Source organism: Grammomys surdaster, unplaced genomic scaffold (assembly GCF_004785775.1).
Source record: "Grammomys surdaster isolate TR1022 unplaced genomic scaffold, NIH_TR_1.0 1136, whole genome shotgun sequence".
Classification (NCBI taxonomy): Eukaryota; Metazoa; Chordata; class Mammalia; order Rodentia; family Muridae; genus Grammomys; species Grammomys surdaster.
The window spans coordinates 1,194,966-1,212,203 of NW_021605555.1; the positions used below are offsets into that span (position 1 = coordinate 1,194,966).

Sequence of the window (17,238 nt, forward strand, 5' to 3'; positions counted from 1 at the left end):
CCTTGATACAAAGACTAAAATGTTATCTGCTCTGTCTGCTCCATCCAGATAGCTGTAGGAAGTTTTCTCCCACTACTTGCCCTCTTTGTACACAGCAATAAGGACTTACCATCTGAGAACCAAGTCTGTACTGATTCCTTGGAAGCAGCCATTCACACAAACAAGGGTCTTACATTCCTTTGCCTGGATCATATTTGCCTGGATCTTAATGTTGATATGACTACTTATGAATCCAGAGGCAGTAACTTCACCCACTAGCTCCACTTTTCTCTCCTGTCAGGTAGGAATAATACCAGCCTTATAGGTAGAGCGTAACGAGGACCTGGTATACAATAGGTGCTCAATAAAAAATATGTTCACCACTATTTCTGTGCATGACTGTGCTTGAATTAGCCAGCAACTAGCTTTTTGAATTAACTAGAAATAAACTCACTAACAATTGAGTGAACAGTGTTCTAAGACAGAACACCTTTACCATGGTGATATAAAAGTGACTGACATTTGAACCTAGTAAAACGTCTTTAAAAATATAAAGTTTGGGAGAAGTCACAAGCTCTCCAAAATATCTCATTACCACACAAATATAGTGTGGGAGGGAAAGTGTCACTCTAATGGGGACAACTTGCAATGGCCAATCAGAGAGAGCAGAAGAAACTTTTCCCCTGATCCATTGAAACCAGGAAAAGCCTTGCTGAAGACACTAATGCTGCCTCTCTTCTCATAGTCTTGTGAACTGGATGCATAAGAGGGCAATGACTAAAAAGTAACACCTGAGGTTGTAGTTCATTATATTTATTTTGGAAAAATATTTTTAAAATGAATTTCTTCATTAACAAAACAGTAAAAAACTCAAATAACATTTGCACAATATTCCATAAATACATTTATATACAAAAAAATATAGTCACATAGACCCGAAGTGCCTTTGTACATATTTACCAAAATTTAAATTATAAAAAATGAACGTCACAAAATACTCAAGCTTTACAGATATCATGAAAAATATTTTTACAAATCCAAAAAATAACACACGTTTTTTTCCCCCGTCTAGAAAAAAAAAAAAACACATTTCAGTATCAAAAAGGACAATAAAGGCAGTTGTGTTTCTAGTTCAAGAAAAGACTGGCTCATAGTAATCCAAGATAGACGTGTCGGCAGTGCGTGCTTCCTATATGAATCAAGTCACTTGTCCATTTAAATATATACTCTTCAAAGCAACTGTCCATAGTGCAATGGGAACGTCCAGCAGGCAGTACAGCGGCAGCCAAAGCCTGGGCTGGCAGTGTCCGGTGCCTCTGCTAACTCCGAGAGAACCAGCTCCGCCTGAACCTGTTTCTCAGCAGCAGTCCCTGGGGTTTCCTCTCCCTTTCCTCTCTCAGCAGCATTCACTGGGGCTATATCCTTGGAATTTTATTTAAGAGAAATGGGAATTTTGCCACATCACTTCCATCTTACACCTAGAAGGGCCCAGGAGACAGGACAGGCAGGAAGTTAACTTCAGGCAGAAATGGACCCTCTCCACATCACTCCCGTCCATGACAAGAGGGCCCGCACACTGACCTCAGTCGCTATAACACATTCATCCTTTTCTGCAGATAGAACATACACCGACTGGTACTTGGTGTCCTTTGAAGTAGAGTAAACAGACTCTGGCCTTTTTCTGTCAGGAACCTCCCCACTGAAAGGAAAATTAGAGAGAACCACAGTAAACACACAAGGAAGTTTTTGAACAAGGGTATATACCCAGAACATGGCATGGCCTTCCTGCCCTCTCTCCCCAGCTCACAGCACATACCCCCTGAGTGTTGAGGTGCCCTTCTCTTCTCCCGCAGAGCCCTGTGACTGGCACTTGGTGTCACGTTTGCTGTGTGCATCCCTGACTGTGGCTTCATCTCCCTTGAGGTCTCGAACGAGGTTATAGTCCACAGTGGGGTATCGGGCCTTAAAGCTGCTCTTGTCAGCACCATGGTCCCCATGAAAGTCCGCCTTCTTGTTGGTGTTCTTGATCTGTGTAGCCCCAATGATGCTAACAGAAACATCCTTCTCCCGCTGGCAATTGGCTAGGTTGTTCATGGTCTCTGTCTCTCCCCCACAAGGATCAGGTGGAGGCTGGTGTTTCTGTAGCTTCAGCCGGACGCAGACCACAACAGCGGCACAGCCCAGCAGCAGCAGGAGGACAAGCACCACCCCGGCACACACGGCCACCCATGGGAAGGGCCCGCCCTGGCTCTCCATATGCCTCTCACTGAGGTCCACCACCATGGGGCCTGGCTCAGGGAGCAGGAACTGGCAGTTGGGGCCACCATAGCCCTGGGCGCACTCACACATGTAGCGTTGGCCCCTCTGGTGGCAGGTGGCCCCATTATGGCAGGGTGCATGCTCACACCTGCTGACAGGGGCGCTGCAGTTCCTGCCCGTGTAACCAGGTGGGCAGGTACAGGAGAAGTCGTTCACACTGTCCCGGCAGGTGCCCCCATTTGCACACGGGGAGGAGGCACAGTCATCCACATTGTCCTCGCAATACCTCCCGGAGAAGCCAGCCTGGCATCGGCACAGGTAGGAGTTGCCGAGGTCCACACATTTGGCACCTGGAACACAGAGCAGGCACAGTCATATTTAGGCACACAGTTTGTTCACCAAACAGATGAGCAGATATGGCACATGTAAGTCCATAATTTACACATATCACAGGTACAGTGGTAGTTCAGTCTACGTACTATGTAGCCTAGGATCTCAAATCCAAGGCTGTGGAGAGAACTCCAGGTAGAGACCTACACAGGGTCTTGCTAGATTTGCCAGGATGGCCTTGACCTTGATGGTCCTGTCGAGGTCTCTGGAGTTTACAGATTACAGGCCTGCGGCACCACACCCAGGCTCTAAATCAGTGTTTTGACAACACTGTGGAAAGCATCTTGCCTGGTCACCTCACAAACCACCAGACAGGGGATGATATACTATTAGATCCAGGTTACAGGCAGAGAAATTAAGGATTAAAGAGAATGTCACTCTCACTGACTGTTAGTGAAAAAAGTCAGGACCGAAAACCACCAAAAAAGAGAAAAGACAGGAAAGAATACAGAAGGCAAGAGAGGGAGAGAGGAAAGAAGGAGAGAGGGAAGAGTGAGAGGGGAAGGAGGGGGAAAAAGGGAGGGAAAGACAGAAAGGATCTATTTGGCTCAGCCTTCTTAAGTCTATTTTAGGTACCTCTTCTCTCACTAGCAAGAGGCTCATGGTGTACAAAGCATACCTCCTCATACCTGGTACCCAAATGGTTATCTGGAGCTTGACTTCCTTCCCAAAACACCATGGCTGTGCTTCCTGTATCTGAGCAGAGCCTGCAGAGCTGTGGATAGTAGTGACATGTGCCAAAACACTACTGGCCCTGAGCAAGCTGCAGGCTGCTGACCAAGCCATTCCTTGCTTTATAAATATGATACTAGCCCTCCTGATTGTCTTCTTTCCTCCTGAATCCTCATGGAATTGACTAGGGAAATCCAAAAACCCAAGGCGACTCACAGAGCAATGTGTTCCCTAATAAGAATGCACATGCTTTCTGAGCCAGTCCTCCAGACATTCTCCCCCAACTGCCCCTCACCGTTAGAACAAGGGGAAGAGCTGCAGAGATCCATCTTCTTCTCACAGTTGAAGCCAGAGAAGCCAGCAGGGCAATGGCAGGTGTAGCCTCCGTCAGGGTTATCTGAACATCGTCCCCCATTGAAACAAGGACCGTCTGCACATGTCATGGCGCTCAGCTCACAGACCTTGCCGTAGAAGCCGGGAGGGCAGGTGCAAGAGTAGCTGTCCTCAAGGTCCTGCACAAGGAGACCAAATGAGACTTTCTTAAGCTGTCCCAAGAACCCACACATCTCATTTAAAACCAAGGACCCTGTTTTCAGCTGGCACAGCGCAGTGCACCCGACTCACCGTGCAGCTCCCTCCGTTCCTGCAGGGGCTGGGAGCACACTCGTCTACCTCAAGCTCACAGTTGGCACCTGTATACCCGGGTCGGCAGGAACATGTGTAGCTCCCCTGGCCCGTGTTGGTGCAGGTGGCTCCATTCCTGCATGGCTTATGGTGAGTACAGTAGTTCAGGTCTGCCAGGGTGGAGACAGGAGAGGGGACAGGAAGCCCAAGGTCAAATACAGGAAGAATCTATTTTTCCAGTGGGCATTGGGCTGCTCTGAGGAGACCTGGCAATCATAGAGGACGGGCTTACCCTGGTTGCAGAAAAGGCCACCCCAGCCTTCCTGGCAGTTACATTGCCAGGGCTGCTGGCAGGTACCATGGAGACAGCCTGGGTATCGGATGCACTCATCACAGTAGCGGCCCTGCCAGCCGACTCTGCACCTTGGAAAAAAGCAAAACACAATCATGCCACCTTCTAGATTCATAATGGTATTCTAGCACACCTAAATAAATAAATATAAATAAATAAATAAAACTATCCAACAGCACCAATAAGCTACCTGTCCTCGAACTAGGCAGGACATCCATTGGACCATTTAAAAGCTTTAAAACCCCTGAGCCATCCCTTCTCAGAGTCTTTGATGAAGGGCACAAAGGCATCCTGGTTGCCTTTAACATGCACAAGAACGATGGAACTGAGGCCTGTATATTTCCATGAAGTATGGAGCTTAAGTTAATAGAAATCTATGCTTGTACATTTTCAGACCGTTAGTAGAGTAACAGGTCCCACTCAACTAACTCCCTGAAGTGTTTTATATCCTATATATGAAAAAAATATATAGCAAGAAGAAAACGTGAACCAGGCATAGTATCTTTAGGGAACCTGAGAAGGATTATGAGTTCAAGGCCAGCCCAGGTTACATAGAAAGACCCCCTGGGCAACATAGAAAATCTCATAGGAAAAAAAAGAAAGACAAAGACAACTTTGCAAACTTACTTGCACTCCCCTGGCTTGTCACAATATCCATGTTGGTCATCACACCCTGGCAGACAGATTGCTGCAAACAAATAAAAACATAGGTTGGAGCCCCAGCCCAGGGATTCCCTGGTATCACCAGGTGGGACTGAGACAAAATTAGCAGTACCCATTCTGTAAGTCCAGGCTGAGTGAATCTCAGGTCACAGAGCCTAGCCCACCCTGGCTGGTGGCTTTGGACTTCATTCAGGCCAGGGATGAGCATTCTTCTTAACATAGTGCTTTCAGGACAAAAGGACCCTCAGAAGCCCCTACTCCTACCCCTGTCCCTTTTTCTTCTAAAAGAGGGTCAGAAGTCTTCTCCCTCCTCCTCCCCCACTTCCCAATTCTATGCACAAAGCCCCACCTCTTAATATCCCAGAAAGTGTGTGTGCAGATAAGAGTGGACAGCTGGTGTGCAGCGTGCAGGGCAGGACAGCTGCTCCATTGTCTCTTCCCTCCCGCAGCTGCCCCAGCACAACAATGCTGCCCCCACCCCACCCCCCAGCCCTAGCATGTGTGTATGCGCTCACACAAGCGCGTGTGCGCACGTACCCTTCTACCAATGGGAGCAGGCAGTGTCCCCACCGCCTATCCTCAGAGAGATCTAATCTATGGCACGTGTAAGTAGGGGCGGGGAGAGACCCCAGTGTTTGAATAAGAAAAGTTTAGATTTCTGGCTACCTTAGAACTATTGGCCCTGAGAGAGGAAAGCTACTGTGGGAGGCCAGGGGTGCCTGAAGGGGTAGGGAGCTGGCCACAGGCTGAGGCTTTGAGCTGGCTCACTTCCCCAGTTATGAAACTCATTAGTGATCAGCAACTCCAGTTCTTAAGAAAACAGCCAGCTCTTGGCCAAGGCAGGGCATCAAAGGATATGGGAAACTAGGCAACAATGACGCCCAGGCTCTCACTGAAGTATGGACACCCCCCCCCCATCATCCTCAGGTAAAAACTAAAGCTAGAAAGCTACTCCATATCCTCCCCCAGGCACTGACAAGGTTCTGGGCCTCACAGAGTCCAATGTTCAACTGCTGCAGGGCAGAAGAACAAAAGTTCACCAGGCCCTGTTGTTGGAAGGAAATGCCATTCCTACAGGTTGGGCAAATGAGGCCTCATATTGCTGGAGAGAGACCCCCTGAGGTACATATGAACCAGAAGCAGAGCAGAAGTCCTCCCTGTGGCCCTGGTACCCTGGTTTGCAAGAGGATTACAGGACATCAGTTACTGCTTTTCTTTAGAGTGTTCTGTAAGCATTTAGACAAGACAAGATGCCCTCCAGCCATGTAGCCCTGCAGTCTGCCTCCGCACACCTGCTAGCTTTCCACAGACCCGAGGACTGAAGTCTTCCCTACACCACAGGGAACCTTCGGAGATAGATTTCTGTAGGCAGGTCAGGCACCCTAACTCTGTGGAGGAAAGGGAGGGCTTCCCAATGAAACATTGTTGCAGCAAGGAGAACTGTTGGAAAATGAGCCCTCCACATCCCCTTTCTGTCCCTCCCTTCCTTCCTCTCTTCCCTTTCTAATACAAAGGCCCTAGGGAGAGCACAGCCTTACTTCCTGACCCCTGGCCTTGTCTCTGAACTCCTCCCTGTGAAGAAAAGCAGCTTCCTACAATGGACTCAAGGTCTCCCTTGTTAAAATGCCTGAATCTAGCCTGTCAGCGACCTTAGCAAAACACTTCTCTTTAGGCCTCAGTTTCCCCAGTGTGCCATCTCTACCATCTCCTGTTGCTAAGTCCCATGTCTTTCCCTATAAATGGACCCTTAGGAGTCATTCTCCAGAGGACTCACGGTCAGTGCAGTACTGGCCTTTCCAGCCAGGGTCACACATCTTCTCCCCTCTCTCCCCGCAGGTGAAGTGGCCAAAGGCATCATCTCGAGGTCGGCAGAACACAGAGCAGCCTTCTCCGTAGTAGTGTTCATCACACACAAACCGGTAGGAGTACCGGAGGTCTGTGCGGCCGCTACTGTGAAGGTCCTGAGACCACTCTTCTCCCACAGTGAGGTGCCTCTGCGTGGTCAGGCGGCTGATGAGCCTTTCTGGGTTTTCTGAGAGAGAAGATGTTCAGGTTGGTTATGATAACACCCAGTAGCTAAGAACCAGGAGAGTGGTATGGATGTTGTCAAGCCAAGGACCCTTCTTCTTCTCTGAACTCCAGGTGCAGAGTGAAGATATCAGAGGACTGGGGTGAGTGGGTCAAGTAAACTGTGTATCAATGGGGAGAATGCATAGTTTAAGGGGTTGGAGTCTTACCTGTTGCGAGGTCATCAGGAGAATCTGTGTGGAGGGCTTCAATGATCAGAGAGAAGGTACCCTAGGAAAAAGGGAAAGGATGCTTGATAAATCAGAAGTGTGGAGGAGGAGAAGGAGTTGAAAGACTAGGAGGGGGAGGAGGAGGAGGAGCTGGAGGAGAGGCATTAAAGTGAACCAAGTACAGAGGCTCTCAGATCTCTGTGTTGTGCCAATGAAGGTCAACTCCTATCACTTTCCCTAATAGAAGAATTTTAAAGAGTATTTTTCCCATTTGTGTGTGTGTGTTTTTAAACATGTTAATACCGGAAATTGTGTTTTTTTTTAAAGGGAGAGAGTACTGGAACCAATAAGGTGGGGTGCCGGAAGAGGAGAGGGCAGCTGTCATTAGTTTTCTGGGGGTGGAACCTCGTGGGTGGAGAGCAGTCACAGCACTGGTAGTGACCCAACCGACCCAACCGAGGCCTAGGAGTTAGGGAACAAGAACTCTCCCAACTTTGGGGGGAAGGGAGGGAAGCATTCGACCCTTGAGGTAAGTGCGAGGTGTGTGAGAAATGTCCAGGGCTTGCAAAAAAAAAAAAAAAGCCTCTGGTGTTCCACATCCCTTCCTCAACTGCCGGTCAGTTCGCAGTAAGCAGTCAAGACCTCAGACGTGTCTTTGTGGGACTCCCCAACCCTTATCAGTGGCCCATGCCTTCCTCCCACTGCCAACCACGAGCCCCCCACCCCATATCCCCCACCCCAGGCCAAGCCGAGTGCGCGCAGGTGCCCGCCCACTCACTGGCCAGGTGAATCCGAAGGGGAATCGGATGGGGTTGCTGAAGGCGGGGTCGATGCCTGCGCCATCAGGCAGGCTGAAGGAATCGACACCCAGCACTGGCGTGACCGCACTGCCGTAGGTACAGGGTGGCTCCGGGGACACGCTGGCCTGGTAGTGCTTGAGACATACTCGAAAGAAGGTCCTGCAGGCGCACGGCGGGCCAGAGCCCCCGCGGCAGCAGTTGCGGTTCCCCAGCAGCCCCTTCTTGTTGACGAACTCCTGCAGCTTCAGCTCAAATACGCCGGAGCTCCAGACCTGCGCGGGGAAGGGGCGTGAGGACGCGCAGGCGGCGGAGGGACCCGGGGCGCGCGGGCCCTTGCTAGGACGCAGAGGCCGAGCGCACCTCAGCGCCCATCCGGAGCCGCCCGCTGCCGGGCAGCTCTCGGGGTTGTCGCTGCCGGAGTCACTTGGGGATGGACAGCTGATCCGCTCGTCCGACTCCCCTCCCTCCACCGCGCAGCAGCCCCGCCCGGCCCCCTACCTGGCACAGCAGGGCTGAGACCACGGCAAGGGCTAGCGCGCTCCGACGGCCCATGGTACCGCTGGCCGCCCTTGCTCTCCTAGAGTATCCTCTTTTCTTTCTTCTTCAAAGACCCAGGGATGCCAGGAAAGTCTATGTGACCCGAAGAGCACCGGCGGAAAGGCGTCTCTCAGCTCCAGGTGTGAGATCAGGGCCAGGTCGCTTCAGGAGGGTGCAGTGCTTCAGATAGGTCCCTGACAAGAGCTCTGCGAGGCACTGAGAAAGGACAACTTTCGGTTTCCTCTTCTTCTGGCTTTCAGTCCACGGGGAGGTGAGGGTCGCCTGCTTTCTGGTTTTGTCTTCGCGTCTTCGCGGAGGGAAAGAGGAGAAAGGAGAGAAGACACAGAGGGAAGAGAGCCCAGATGTTCAGCTTAATTCCCAAGAGAGCTTGCAGTGGCTTCCTTTGCAGGCCTATTAGAGAGCGGCGGTCTGGAAATCCCACCGGTGAGGCGATAATCCGGGGCCCCGAGGGGCGCGGTGGGAACGGACTGGCGGTAGTGGCAAGGACTGCGGCGCGCGCCCTGGTTTCCCGGCCGTGCGTCACTCGGCGGCGGCTGCCGCTCCCAGAGTGTTCTAGACCGGTATCTCTTGCACTATCGCAAAGCCTCGCGTCTTCCTCAAGAATTCAGCCAATGCCATGCGAGAACACACACCCAGGACCCGAGGCCGAAGCGTGGGAGGCTCCGTGCCGCACCGGTGCTCTCCCGTGACCTGCCTTGGTCAGACAGGGTAACCGCGGGTGCACGCCGGAGGATCTGGCCGGGGCTGGCGCCTGCCACCCTTAAATCCCGCCGGCCGCTCGCATAACTAATGAGATGCAAATGAGCAGCCCCCCAATCTGGCGAGAGCTGTCACAAAGGAGCCACTTTTCCAAACCCTCCTCTCAATGGATCGCCAAATGGTCAGTGAGCTGTAAAATGTGCAACCCTCCTCCCCGCCCCCACCTCCCCGCCCCCTAGTCCTCTCTGCCTCCGCCCTCGCCCCTTCGCCTCCCTCCCCCGGCGCAAAACCCGCTCATTTACATTCCTGCAAAACGTTCGCGGAGACGAAACGCTCTGCTCCCGGAGCTGGAGCTGAGGCCGCGTCGCCCACCGCCCCACCGCCCCACCGCCACAGGCCCGAGAACCCTAGGCACGCTAGGCGGCCTGCGCCTCCCACTCGGGGTCACCGCTAGACTCGCTCGCAGGACGCCGCCTCTGGACTCTGGCGTCTCCGACACTGGCCGCCTAGGCTCTCCTCGTTTGTTCAGTCCTGGGGACTGAGGAACCGGGGAGAGGTTAGAGGCCCGCGTCCCCGCTGCTGCCCCTCCTCCCTGGCAGGCTCTTTCTAAGGAGGAGTCTCCCGGAGGGGGCGGGGGCGGGGTGCCCGGTAGGAAAGGGACCCTTGAAGAGGTGGGCAAAGGGTGGCGAGAACACCGCGGCAGTTTCGGGAAGTTTGGGGAGGTTAGGCACGCTTTATACCTCTGGTGGAGGGTGGCGATTGAGCCTCGGAGAGTGCCGATGGGCTCGCGATCCCGGCCGGGCACTCCCCAGACACCGCAGTGTCCGGGAGCGCCGATGTCTCCGTGTGTTGTCCACGATCACTGGAAATGGGGAATTCGGGTCCCGGCAGTGTATTCCCTGAGCCAGCAGAGTCAAAAGCTAAGCTTAGCCCTTCCCCAGTGTACACACCCTCTCCCGGAAAATTTTCAACCACCACCACCTTCACTGGTGTCCGGTCCCACTCTCCTGAGTATTTCCCCTCGGGCCTCCCTCTGCTTGGTAAAAAGTGAGTTTGGTGTGTGTCGTTCGCGTGGCTGTCATTAAGGCAGTCTGTTATTGTGCGAGGCTGAATCAGTGGCTCTTTGTGCGCTCAGCTGTATGGTAATGCAGACAGCACCTGCTCTCCGCACAATGCGGAGAGAAAGAGCTCCCCTCCGCGCACGCCGCGGCCTCTGCGACAATGTCCGGCACATGTTTGAAAGACTCCCCCCACCTCACCCCCCAACACATAACCTTTACACAACCGTCACCTTATTAGGTTTTTACACATCCATCAGACACTAGAACTTTTGTTTTCATTTTTTAAAAAAGGGAAATGAGTTTATTGGGAGGGCCCAGGACACACGTATCGCAATGAATTACCTAAACTGCACCCCCCCCGCCCCCCGGTTACAAGCTCCAGAGAAAAGTAAATGGAGATCTAGGCCCTGACTTAGCACCTAGCTTTGCATTGAACATGCAATGAGCTGTGTATTCCCATCTTTGGAGGGGCCTCCTTACTTACTCCACCTCCAACACCTAGGCAGTTTCATTAGAATCCCGCAGCATGATTACTGGAACCAGTGTCCCTTTGATTGTAGCACAGCCCCTAGGGTGTACCTGACAGGTGTCCTCACTGTAGGTGTTGCCGTCCTGTTGGTGAGAATGAGCCCTATTCTGACAGAGTATCTTTATCATTTAGGCCAGTATCTGGATCAAGATGTATATAATGCACAGAGAGAGGGGGAAATCTTCCCATGCCCAGAGAAACACTGGTAACAAGAATCTAAGCGGTTACTTGGCAGAATGGGTTGAGCCATCTGGCAACTGAAATTACAGCTCCTTTTCTGATGACCCAGCCTGTCTCCTGCTATCCTGTCTCCCAAACACTTTCAAAGTTTCAGAATCAACAGGAATCCACACTTGGCAAAGTCATCTTTGCCAACTCACAATCAAAGAGTTAACCAAAAACCATGTGTACAATACTCAAGGCTGAGGTGAGAAAAGTGGGGTTGGATCCCACTTTAAAACAGAAACAAACAAAAAAAAACCCAACTGTTTATTATAGAACAAATGGAGGCTTCAAAAGATACTGCCACCTCTATGGCACACCCCCATGGTATTGGTGAAAACAGAGTCCCTGTCCTTTGTAAACTGTGTAGGGATTTGCTACATCACCACAAGTCTGGGCTAGCTTGAATCCTAACTTAATCTTGCCACCTAGTGTTAGGATTCCTTTTTCACTAGGCTAATGTTTCCTCGGAAAGTTACTTTCTGAGAACTCTGTTTCTCAGAGCACAGAAGCTGCTGCTCCCTGTTAGGGTTAGGAGTGGGACTCAGGTGAGAGAGGGGTCCTACCGCAGAGGGGATTCAAAGAGAAAAAGAAACAAGGTCAGATGCAGACTCCTCTGTGCCTCTGAGATTACAAGAAGAAATGAAATATCAGGAACCTTTTAATTAGAAAATTGAAGTGGAAACCAGGCTTGTTTGAATGCCTGTTTAGAAAACTGGAAATGAAAAGTTCCACGCGCAAGGGCTTAGACCTTGAGGGGGGTGGACTTGTCCCAAACCTTTAACACACCCCCCTTAGTATTAAGTATTTGTTAAATTGACATGGCACAGATTTCTCGATTACAGTGGCAAAGCAGTTCTGAAAGGCATCGTAAAATCCATCAGAATCCTGCCCAAAGCATTCATTCTTTCCCAACTTAATTTATGCCACACCATTCTGTGTTGGGGAAATCAAGCAGAAAGCTCTTTTTTTTTCCCTCCCTCCTACTCCTTCTGCTCTTCTTCCTCCTCCTCCTCATCCTCCTGTTTCCCCATTCTCAGTCGTCCACCCCTAAGTTGGTTCCTATTCCCCTCTCTTTCAAACACAGAGCTAACGGGAGACTGTTTAACTTCAGTGATTCTATAGGAGCCTGTTGTAGTTTAACTCCTGCGTACCAGTAGCTGAGAGGAACAAAGGACAGACTCGAGGTCCAGCTATTCATCCTTTCTTTGCACTTTAATTTTCATTGATTGGGAAGACAAGGGGAGCCCTTAGGGATTCGAGCCCGAGGGGGATGACACGCCTTTAGACGCCATCAGCCCCTAGCCAGCCATCTGCTCTGAACCAAATGGCGTTTTTTCACTCCCTAACTGCATGTCTCTATACTCCCACAGCTAAGCACTCAGAACCCCCCAAATGCAAGAGGGAGCTTAAGCCAGAGTATGTTAAATAGATTTGCCTGAATGTCGGCCTAGCCAACAGATTTCCCCTCCCCACACACCATAAATCGTCACCTTCACCATTAGAAGAAAGAAGGAAACTTTCTTTTAAATGCTTTTTGATGTTTCAGCAAATTTACTGTACAAAGTGTGGCTCATTAGAACTGAGAAGACACCGAATACATCAGATACAGGACTTGAAGGAACTATTTGTTGTCTGGTGGTAGTGTTGATTTTTTTTCCACACACACACACACACCCATCTGAATAATTGCAGTGGGTGGATAGGACAGACTCAGGTTGCATAATAAGCAGAATTAAAACCACAACAAATGCATCTGGAGTTCTGTCTGCTATTGATCCTGATTGTTTTCTGTATTTTACTGGTCCATGTGGTAATAAAAACTCCCAGGCACAATCTTATTGAATTAAACGTGCCCATCCTCGGCACAGGTCACCTAGTCCTGATCCAACTCCTTCATGGAGACACCCAAAAGGCTCAGTTTTCAAGGTACGGTGGCTGCAGATAGGGCAGTATCTATGAATATCTCCCAAACAGTTTTCAGACTAGGCCAGCACAGGTTCAGTTTTCTGTGTAAACAAATCTGGAGACTTGAGCGGGATTTGTGTTTTCTCAGACCAACTGAACACTGTATACACAACAGAGGGCTCTCTTATTCCTAAGAATTAGGATCCTTGTTCAGAACAACAAAACTGAAACTTCCAAGCAGCAAATCTGGTGTTGATCAAACATGCCAGCTTGCTTGAGGGGAGGAGGAAGAGGAGGAGGAGGAGGAGCCTGCATATTAATTAGTTCTAGTATCACATCTTGCCCAACAGCCCTTCTGTCCATTTTCCTCAGCCAGTTTTAGAATCAAAAGCAGTTAAAATATTAGAGGGGTGAAAAAGTCCTCGCAGTGACATGGAAAGCCAGCCTGCACCTATGGCCCACCTGTCTGTCGTGGCTATGATAGGTACTCAACAAAGTCTGCAGCACAACTCCCTTTTTAAAGTCTCTCTATGGTGCCAGGGCTGGCCTGGAATTCGAGATACTCCTGCCTCAACCTCCCGAATTCTGGGACTACAAGTATACCAACCGTAATCCTGACGCGCACACTTTAATGTTTGAACAGACATGTGCACACTTGAATGTAGTTAGTATTTGGCTTCCATTTAGACTACAGACTTCCAGCCTGAGATTCACCGGCACTAGGTGGACCTGGTAGCCCTAGCCTTCTCTGCGTTCTGTGGGCAGCACACTCAAAAAGAGTAGGGGACCCAAAAGACTTCGGCATGGCGTCCCGTGAACTTCAGAGTGGATCGGGATGCTAACTTCATCATATGGTAGGATCATATCCCTTTCTTCTTTGATGGAACCCACCTAGTTGGTGGTTTTCCTTTGGGTAGCTAGATAGGAAACTCAGAGCCATTGTATGCGCTCCGAGGACACCTCACCCTGGGGTGCGTGGGTCTTGGGAAGCCGGCTGCAGAAAGTTGCAAAGGCATGTGCTGATTTACATGAGAAAAGGGGAGGCGCGTGGCTCAGCTGGCGGCTGCCGCGCAGATGACAGATCGCCCCACCCGCGGCCCCTCCCCCTATGCCTCTCCTTCCTCGGAATCGTGGGTTGTCTGCTCCGGGCTGTCCTGCGCTGATTTCCATGACAAAGCGCGTGTTTACCTGCGGCTGCAGCCCGGGCGGGCGGGCCTTTGTCCCAGGATCAGATTACCCTAGCAGCTGCTCGTGGCCAGCCGAAGAGAGTCACGCGTGCATCTCGCTCGGAACTTTCCACGGCCTTTGGTCTGGAATGGGTGGCAATGGGGTGAGGTTGCTTTTGGTTTGCTCGTACGTTTGTGACTCTCAACTAGAGTTAGCGCCCCTGGGGTCTTCCAGACGGTGGCGGTGCTGGAGAGGTGGACATCATTGGACCTGTGAATGGGGGTGCGACTTGAGTCACAAAGCTTTGAGGTGAAGTCGTGACGGTTCCATGCAGTTGGGTCCGGGCCACAGCGCTCTCACCTCACCTGGTATTGACGAGGACCAGCTGGCTGTGCGACCAAAGTCAGAATGACGAGCCGTCTCCACCCTACTCCAGCTCGTTCCCTCCCCATCCTCTCTCCTCCCCAGTGTCTAATTGCCCAGGTTCTGGCCTTGGGCGGGAGAGTTTAAAGATTAGGCTCCTAAGAGTTTCTTAAACAATAACCTCAAAAGCCTGGCGCTCTCAGACTTAACTAGGGTCTCAGCTAGGCTTGCTGTGTGAGCACGTGTGGTTCACGGGCTCCCCAAGGAAGTCCCTGTTGGACACAGCAGCACCCAAAGTCCACTCCCAAGGAGCCCCAGAGAAGCCTAGGCACTTTGGAAGCTTTTAGTGCTCCGGTCTTCCCTGGCCTCCCCCACCTCCCTTTTCTGTGAGCATCTGCCCTGGAGAACAGATGTGGGCACCTGCAGTGACAGGGCGCATATGCTCTGTCCTATTCACAGGCATTCAGACGTGGCACAATGAGCGGCTTTTGTGTGCAGAGAGTCACTAAATATATTAATCTGTACTCCCCAGAGCACCGGGCTGTTTAATTTTTCACTAGCAATAACATCTGATCTAATCCTTAAATCGGCTCCCAAAAGCCTTCCCTCCCGCCCACCCCCCTCCGCTGGAAAAAAAAAAAAAACGTGTGAAGTTATTCAACTTTCCACCTGTTGCCTGCTGTATTGGGCCGGGTAACTGCAACTTCTAATGTTGGTTCCGGCAGGGGGTGAATGGAAGGCATAGCGCTGAAAACTGCTTGCCACATGAGAGCTCTGCTCTGGTGTGTTTATCAGAAGGAAACTGAATACTAAGTGTGGAGTGTGGCTCCTCAAATGTTGTGCAAACAAAGAACAATAATTATTAAACAGGCTTCCAATGCAACTCAGCGCACCCACCCTGCATGCGTGAGCACCTTTAAAAAATATACATTGAGTTCCCATTTATCTTTGTGTTTATTAAACTCTAGTGGTTATTAAAAGTACTACTCAATATACAGCCCAAAGGTAACATAAATCTCAGATGTCTTAAAAAAAAACCAATTTTGTTGCAGAACTCTTTTATCTTAGCATCCCTTATTCCATTTTGATTTGTTTTGGGCCACAATGAATCCTTTAGTGCCATTGTAGATGCCACAATGCACTGGGACATCAGGCTTGAATGAAGACAGAAGCAGTTTAAACAAGCCAAACCCTTTCTTCCCTTTCTGTCCATTGTCTTATGAATGGGCCTTTGGCTGCATTCTGCTGCTAGGAGACCAGATTTGCAAAGCTCTACTCCAGTAAATCTGCTGGGGAGAAAGAGACCCAAAAAGCAGCCCAAGGACCTGAGAGGAAAGAAAGGGCACAAGCTGTACTTTTCACCTCAGCACATTTCTCCATCACAAAATGTAAAACATACTTCCTAGTGTTACATTTAAGTTTTTTTGTCTCCTTTTTTCATTCCTCCGTGTCCATCAAGGCATAGGATGACAGCCCTGGGTCACCATCAACATTTGTTTTCAAAGTGTGATGTTTTCTTTTAGGAAAATGAGAACTGGACCTGGGAACATGTCTATCACCCAGTGCTTTCAGAATGAAGTCTCGCCAGTGAGAACATGGTGATGATTCCTGACTTTAAGTTATGATCGTAACTGTGACCTGGGTCAGTAGTGACTGGAGCTGTTCCTATCCTCACTGGTAAGTTAAGACTAGGAATATCACTGTTCTCCAGCTCTAGAGGTCCTAAGGGCCTCTCAGCACTTGCTAGCTGGTGATTCCTCATTCTTCAGGGATGGACAGAGTCCTGTGACCACTCACCAGGTTATTGGGAAACCAGAGCGACTCAGAGGCAGAGATGGGGTCAGTCATGGCTGGAAGTGAAAGGCTGTTCATTCGGTTCACAAAACTTAGAGTCCATCTGAAACTAGACATACTGTCTGCTTCTATAATAACTATAAAATGAGTCACAAAAGGCTGTGTGTGTGTGTGTGTGTGTGTGTGTTTCCATTTCCTGAAAGGGTTTGTGCAAGATTAGCACACTTCCTTAAAAGCATGGCAGAATTTGCCCATGAAGCCATCTATGTGTGTTGGGAGCCGACTCCTAGCAGAAAGCGGCTATCATCTTTGCAGCCATCTCAGGCCATATACCCTGACAAAAGACTTGTTTTGCAAGCAGCCTACAACAGCTGAGCACACGCCGAAAAACATCTTGTTTTTCCTCACATATCTTGTTTTGTTGTTTAATGCCTTCAGCTGCAAGGCGCACGTGGTAAAGCATCTTCCACTGCATTCCCCTGTTTGTTTGTGCTTATATATACCCATGATTTCCTTTCAATAAACAGGACTTGAACAGAGTCTATTGCCCCTCCATCCCTACTCTCTCTCTCTTGCTAGACCCTGTTGACTGACCCAAACAGACCAGGTCACTTGGCGCTCAACGTGAGGCAGAGAGAATGAGAGACCCAGTAAGGGACATTACTGGAAGAAGGGTCTGCTGAAAATTCAGAAGTGAAACAAAGATGATAGCCGCTTTCTGCTAGGAGTCGGCTCCCATCCGAAGGGATGGGAAGGCTGGGAAAACTTACGGTGCCTGCCTTAGGTTGGAACAAAGGACCCCAGCCTCCCTTTCTCATCTTTGGATACTCAACAGCCATTTGGTTGAGCTCCTGTCTTAGGATGGTGAGGTGTCTTGAGGTGTTCTCTTACCTGTCATTGACTATCCTGCTTAGTGCGTAACTTGGGGTTAATCCTTGTCAGTCTTGATGACAGAGGTTTT

The 17,238-nt window shown here is 50.2% G+C and overlaps 1 protein-coding gene across 1 annotated transcript; it reads right to left on the reverse strand.

The window, feature by feature from the left end:
- Positions 1–776: 776 nt before the first annotated feature.
- Positions 777–9,248, reverse strand: Dll1 (delta like canonical Notch ligand 1). Its single transcript, XM_028783500.1, has 11 exons — positions 8,475–9,248; positions 7,955–8,248; positions 7,177–7,237; positions 6,714–6,971; positions 4,904–4,964; positions 4,217–4,347; positions 3,925–4,094; positions 3,596–3,812; positions 1,796–2,588; positions 1,561–1,678; positions 777–1,457 (listed from the first exon to the last, which is right to left on the reverse strand). Exons 1-11 carry the CDS (start codon positions 8,526–8,528, stop codon positions 1,452–1,454), a joined length of 2,163 nt encoding a protein of 720 aa, XP_028639333.1. The 5' UTR covers positions 8,529–9,248; the 3' UTR covers positions 777–1,451.
- Between the last annotated feature and the right edge of the window lie 7,990 nt (positions 9,249–17,238).